This window comes from Amaranthus tricolor, chromosome 10 (assembly GCF_026212465.1).
Source record: "Amaranthus tricolor cultivar Red isolate AtriRed21 chromosome 10, ASM2621246v1, whole genome shotgun sequence".
NCBI classification, from domain to species: Eukaryota; Viridiplantae; Streptophyta; class Magnoliopsida; order Caryophyllales; family Amaranthaceae; genus Amaranthus; species Amaranthus tricolor.
This window is the reverse complement of record NC_080056.1, coordinates 16,458,649-16,466,390: the sequence shown is the minus strand read 5'-3', so window position 1 is coordinate 16,466,390 and position 7,742 is coordinate 16,458,649. Positions and strand designations below refer to the sequence as shown.

At 27.8% G+C, this 7,742-nt stretch overlaps 1 protein-coding gene across 1 annotated transcript; it reads right to left on the bottom strand.

The window, feature by feature from the left end:
* Positions 1-4,200: 4,200 nt before the first annotated feature.
* On the bottom strand, positions 4,201-5,061 carry LOC130824904 (uncharacterized). The gene is made up of 2 exons (XM_057689925.1): positions 5,012-5,061; positions 4,201-4,804 (listed from the first exon to the last, which is right to left on the bottom strand). The coding sequence occupies exons 1-2, from the start codon at positions 5,059-5,061 to the stop codon at positions 4,201-4,203; spliced, it is 654 nt and encodes a 217-aa protein (XP_057545908.1).
* Positions 5,062-7,742: the final 2,681 nt, after the last annotated feature.

Below are 7,742 nucleotides of genomic sequence, written 5' to 3'. Positions count from 1 at the left end.
TGTATTTTATATGTAATATTTGAAATGTAAAAAACAAAATGAAAAAAAGTATATGGCTAACTAAAAATTAAACCAAAATAGTATTTTCTTTCCGAACTAACTGTAGAGAAATCAAGACGTTCATATAAGTAGGATATTCTAAATCATGTTATTTTCTCTTTCAAATTCCAGAGTAATTTTTTTAGAATATATTAGGCAGTATATTTATCTAGGTGGCCTAACGATTGTTATTATAAATCTCACGATCATAGACTGACTAATGGATAGGAACCGAGCTAGTAGTATTCCTTCCTATATTTAAATAGAAAAATAAATGTGAACAGAAAAAGAAGAATTAAAAAAAAAAAAAAAATTGAAACATGTACTAATGACCCAGTAAATAGAGCAAGTGGACGTTAAACTATTAATCAATGCAAGTTGATGATTATACTAAGAGAGAAATTAGTTTATTTGACAAGTTTGTCAAGTGGGAGGTTATATAATAATATTAAAAACCCCCCAATTGGAGGATGTCCAATTTGGTATGCCATGCAATTAGATTCATTGTATGAAGATGCTCTGGATCCTAAGATTCGTCATCTCTGTTTGCTTTTACTGCTTCTATCAGCAGGCAATTCTTACACTCTGGCGGCACTATTTTATAACTTCAATGCTCTATTCTAGTTTCTCCATTACATAATATCCGCTACATTTTATATTTTTGGCGATTTCATATTACTTGTTACATTTTTGTTTTTAGTAATAAAATAATCATTTAAAGTTCTACCTACCCCTATTTTTATCCTACTCTATACTCTATACTCTATAATAAAATATTATACTATACTCTATAAAGTAACTTAACAACTTATTTTTCCTTTTTCTTTTTCAATTAACAATAATAAAATACTATACTCTATAAAGTAAACAATCAGCTACAGTGTAGGTCAATCACTTTTCTTAATATGTATGCCCATACATTTATAGCAAGAAATACAGAACGGAGGAAGTATACACTAATCATCACTCAGTTGTTGACATTTTCTAGGTGTTAGGCAAAATGATGATAATGATGCCTTCTTTTTATAGAAAATTAATTATGGTCTTTAATATGTACTTGAAAAGTTAATAGATATGAATCTCTTAATACTCCCTCCATATCATATTAATTATTACATTTTTATTTTTGTCAATTATTTTTACTTAAATATCCTTAGTTCACAAACGTAATTATGAATATACCCCCATATACCTTACTTACCCAACTACCCTTCACTATTTACCCTTCACTACTTACCCAACTACCACCTTTTTAATGGACCTCACACCACTCTTAATAACCGTGCCCAAGCAAATGGGACAATTAAAATGGTGTGGAGGGAGTATTATAATTATTATTATAAGTATAGGTGTTTCATATAAAATTTAATTGATGATATTAGAATAAATAAAATATCATTTAAATGTCAAATTTGTTAATGGTTCATACTTATGACATATGATCACCCTAAAACAAGTACTCGTCTCATTCTAATGTTTTTATTCTTACTTTAAAAATATTCATTTTGTAAATGCTTTGCATATTTTTCTTGATTTAACAAATATCATACTAGGTTAAGAGTATATAGTATAGGTTTCCTTAAAATAATTTATTTATTTTATGCAATGAAATAAATAAAATTTAAAAGCTTTATTTGAAAAGAGGTTATAGGGATTTTATTTCATTTGTTTCAAAGCCACATTCAAATTAATTGCTATTTTTGTCAATTCACATAGTTAATAACCTTTATTTCAATTATAGTCTAATTTTTTAAGTCTTAAGATCAACCACTTAGATAACTATTTTTGTCAATTCACACTTGTTATTTATTGAAATAAACTATTATAAAAATTCGTGCAATACACGAAATTATTAATATGAAAATATATAAATATAATTTTCGAAGATATGTAATAATAAACATAAAATATACTAAAGAGGAATTAATAATTATTGAGATATGGTTGTAAGTTAAATATAATTGATTTATGAATTTGTCTATTAGGTATAAGTTCTTTTTGATTACATATTGTTGCTTTTGTCATTTTTAAACTTTGTTCAGAATTTGTAATTGATTATTTCTACAAAAAAAAAAAAAAAAAAAAAAAAAAAAAAAAAAAAAACTTCAATTAAACAACGATGTTGTGCGTAAATAGTCTTTCCTTACAACGCTTAGATTCATTTTAATCATCCATTCAAAATTTACTTTTGATATTACTATATATCTAAACATTAACATCAATAAACCTAATAAAAATATTTGACATTATATACAAAAAATTTTAATTAAAAACTAATAATTTTGTTGATCCATACATTAATTTTGATAGGTTGATTAATTTTATTTGCCACATAAGCCGACATCAAGTAATAAAATTCTTCCATCTGGTGGAACTCTATTAAAATGACACATAAAATTATTAGTCTTTCTATTAGATTAAAACCCTTAATTTGTCTAATTTTAATATTTAAATTAATTAAACCATATGTTTTCTATGTTATGTAAAATTTAATAAGTGTATAACTCATGTTATTTTGAACTTTTTATATAACTAGTATAAAAATCAATGCATGCACAGAGTTTTTAGAATGAACAGAAAAAAAATCTAAAATAATAAAATTAAGGGAAAATTACCTAGAATAATCCAAACTTTTTGATTTTCCTATAATAATCCACCTATTGATTAAGCATGAATAATCCTCACTTTAGAGGGTGTTTCCTAGACAAACCTGGTAACCTGATAACTTGTTATAACGAACTTTATTTTTTTAAAAAAAGATAAATTAAAATAAAATATGGAAAAAATGCTAAAAAAAATTTCTGAATTTTTAATTATTCATAATTTTTCATGTAGATTTTCAAATTTTTTCTCTAATTTTACATTAATTTTTAGTTTATTTTTTTGGTGAATTACTTATTATAATAGGTCATCGAGTTATCCAAGCCTACTCTAGACAAATACCCCAAAAGTTGAGATTATTCATAGTTAATCAATAAATCGGATTATTGTAGGAAAATCATGAAAATGTTAGATTATTATATGTAATTTTTTCTTAAATTAATGTGTGTTTATAATATACATGTTAATTTATCATTTTTCTTAACTTGTGACATTTGATATAAAAATAATGTAACAATCTAATAATATAATATTAGATTTGAGAAGTAATGCAATTACATATGTAAAATGAAGCCATTATATATATAATACTACCTCCATTTCTTTTCAAAAGTTCTGTTTGCTTTTTGAGTACTATTTATTAGTCACTCTTAATTTGTAATTTATTCTTAATTCATGAATTAAAACATAGTCAAATGGGATCTTGCTTGATTCATCTCAACATAAGGTGTATTATATCTATTTTTTGTAATTTTTAATTATGCACAATTAAAGATATTAAAGATTGAATTAGTGTATTAGCAAACGTGAAAAAAGCAAATGGGACGTTTGAAAAGAAACGAAGAAAGTATAAAATAATAAAACAACTCAATAAAGAACAATAGTAAAGATCTCTTTATTAGAGAAAAACAATTTATAGATTTTTGAAATACCCCTTTGTACACAACATTTTCAATGGAATCACATATTTGACCATCCTTATCACATATGAGAATTTTTAAAACTTTTCTACTAGTCACTCTGGAAACTGCAACGTAAAAATGTCCATGAATAAAAACAGGCTTAAGTAGGAACAAACCAACATGTGATAGTAATTGTCCTTGACTTTTATTAATCGTCATCGCAAAACATAAAGACACGGGAAATTGCCTTCTTTTAAGTGCAACTAGGATTTTAGAGCTATCTGACGGTGTGAGTGTAATTCGTAATTCTTGGAATGAATACCTTATGACCAATGTTAGATCAAGATATAATCGTTGCTTGTATGACCCGATCGCCAAGATAATCAACAACCATGCATGTACCATTGCATAAGCCTGCTGACTGATCCATATTCCTGAACATTATTATTGGAGCACCTACTTTAACAATAATTTGAATTGAGAAACTCAATTGAAAATGCATCATCGTTTGTACATAATTAACATCAGATTTGTAGATTGAATCCAAATTCAAATACATTTTTTTCCTCCAGCTATAAGTGACAATACATGTTCATTAACCTTATCAACTATTTCATTGGTTGGTGCTAAAACTGGCCTCTCATGAAAGTATGAACTATCAGTTGAATAGATATGTTGCAGGATATGTTGCATCAACTATTGCAGCTATTGGATCATATGCATCCTTTATTAATAAATCTTGGGGTATATCTATAATAGTCTCTCCATCATTAGGTCTTCCAAGCTTCCCATCCCCAACTTTGAAACTCCAATATAAAAATTCTTGTAGTTCATCAACATTAGCTAATCCTGGTAGCAATTTCATGTTCTTTGTACGCCGTAGCACCTTGTAATCATTCCAAATATTTGAATAGTTGAGTGTAGCGAACACAATATCATGTCTCGTACCCTTTTGGATCACTAGCAGAACTTGCCTAAAATCACCACCAAAGATAACAACTTTGCCGCCAAAGCATAACTTAGATGGTTTACCGTTAGGACAACGAATGACATCGCGTAAACTCTTATCCAGGGCTTCAAAGCAATGCTTGGTAGTCATTGAAGCCTCATCCCAAATGATAAGCTTAGTTCTTTTAATGAGGTCTGCCAAGGATCTATTAGGTTCTATTCCTCTACACATTGAATCTTCGGTAACATGAATGGGTATTCCAAACCTTGAATGTGCAGTCCTCACCTTAGAAAGTAACAAAGCTGCTATGCCACTTCAGGCAACAGGGAGAACGATTTCACCCTTCAATCTCAGTTATGCACATAAAATCTTCAACATTAATGTCTTTTATGTAACACCTTGTCCATACAGAAAAAATACGCCACTCTAATTTAAATGTATAAGCTTTATAATATGTCTATAATATAGATATATAATTCACAACTTAAGGAAACAATTAGCATAAAAGATTGTATATTACCTGGCATTTTCAATAACCTTCTCTGTCTGTTTAGAACATCTTCGGACCATAGTTTGCATGTGTTATCCCATACATATTTCGGCCTTAATAAGCTACCATAAATTCACAACATTACAAGCAACATCCTCAAATAGAATGTCTATCCCCAAAAGCTTGCTTCGGTAATTTCATAAATATATTCCTGATCATCGTCAAGTAGACCCATAGAATAGCATGCATCCTTAAAAGTAGGATGTATGACTCCATCAATAGTTTCGATGTCTTTATATGTTTTCGGCCCGTTGACAATGTTTAGTAGGGTCCTTAAATAATAACGTTCACCGCAGCCCGGTGCAACATGATACAATCTTCCTATTGAGAATCCACTTTTTCGTGGAGTCCACATTTTGTCCTTTCTTTGCCATACAACACTTCCTAGAAATTCACTATAAAAAGGATTTCTTGCATTATCGTATTGTTTGTTACATTGCATCCAAGCCATGAACAATGATCTCTCATTAATTGGCCTAGATATGACATCATCAATGGTGTCCTCATCATCAAACACAATGGTATGTTCACCCGGCAAATGAAAACTAAGCCTCTCCACTGGTAGAGTCTGATGATGGATCTCAAGCCCAAAGATGCGCCATGAAGCTTCACTTGCGAACACATATCTGCAATTATAATATTCGTGAATTTCATCAACATCCTCAACATCTTTATTTTCTCTCCGTGCTCTGGACAAATGAACTATAATTCTATCTTAATGTACTTAAAGAGGTAATTAATAGCACGAGATTGGTTACACTATTCTACATTAATGACTACATCACTTGTTAATGTAGTTATTTATTGAGAAAAAATTACTACAAAAACCCGTGCAGTACACGAAATTGTTAGCAAGAAGATATATAAATATAATTTTCAAAGATATGTAATAATAAACATACAATATACTAAAGAGGATTAATAATTATTAAAATATGGTTGTAAGTTAAATATAATTGATTATGAATTTGTCTATTTTGTATAAATTCTTTTTGATTAGATATTGTTGTTTTTGTCATTTTCTAACTTTGCTCGGAATTTATAATTGATTATTTCTATACAAAACACAAGAAAAAAACTTAAACAACGATGTTGAACTTAAAGAGTTTTTCCTTACAACGCTTAATTGGATTTTAATCATCCATTCAAAATTTATTTTTGATATCAGTATATATCTAAACATTAACATCAATAAACCTAATAAAAATATTTGACATTATATATAAAAAATTTTAATTAAAAAACTAATAATTTTGTTGATAATAAATTAATTTTGACATGTTGGTTAATTTTATTTGTCATATAAGTCAACATCAACCAATAAAATTCTTCTTTCTAGTAGTGCTCCATGAAGATAACACATAAAATTTTCTAGTCTTTCTATTAGATTAAAATCCTTAATTAGTCTAATTTTAATATTTAAATTAATCAAAACATATGTTTTCTATGTTAGGTAAAATTTTAATACGTGTATAAGTCATATTATTTTTAACTTTATTTATATCATTCGATACAACTTTGATTAGACATGTAAATATATTTAAATTATTTAGTTTATAAAGATGGTAAATTTACGGTACATAATAAATTTAAATCAATAACGTATCTAATATAGCTCAACCTAAGCTAAAATGGTACATTTTATTTTGTTTTAAAAAATGGTAAATTACCATTAAAATCCTTCCATCTTGTGGAACTCCACGATAGTGACATGTGGCGTTTTCCAGTCTTTTTATTAGATTTTATTTATTTTATGATTCGATACAACATTGATTAGTGATATAAATATATTTAAATTAGTTTGTTTACAAATATGGTAAATTTACGGTATATACTAAATTCAAATCAATAACTTATCTAATATAGCTGAACTTAAGTTAAAATTGTTCATTTTATTTTGTTTTTAAAAATGGTGAATTACCAATAAAATACTTCCTTATTGTGGACTTCTATGAAAATGACACCTAAAAAATTTTCAATCTTTTTATTAGATTGTATGATATAATAAATTCAAATCAATAACTAATCTAATATAGCTCAACCTAAGCTAAAATTATTCATTTTTATTTTGATTTTCAAAATGGTAAATTACTAATAAAATCCTTCCATATTGTGGAATTCCATGAGAATGAGACCTGGAATTTTCCAATCTTTTTATTAGATTGTATGATTATTTTAGATTCATCTTTGTAGAAATGGTTAAAGATAACAAGAGGGGGGGTGAATTGTTGTTTGATAAGTTTATGTGTTTTAGCCCTGTTTTTGCGGAATTAGATTGCGGAATTAAAACTTAAACTTGATGCGCAAACATAGAAAGAGAGAACACAATTTTACGTGGAAACCTTCTAGGCCTAAATAGAAGGAAAAACCACGACGCCCCGAGATTTCAAATTCTCTACTATGTTTTAGGCAATTAGTTACAATTACATAAAACAAATAAACAAAACTAGGCCTACTTCTCTTTCTCCTGCTCTTTCTCTTTCTCTTTCTCTTTCTCTTTCTCCTTTACACGAAGCTTCTCTATACTCCCCTAGACTTCCCTAAGTCAAGTTACAATAATTCTCTCCTAAACCCTTTTACAAAGGCCGAATACCGAAGGATGAAATTAATGAGTTGCACAAGAAATATTGTTAAGTTAATTTGCAATTTTTAGGCAAAGAATATTTCTTGTTATTTTTCCAATACTCACACATCACCAAAA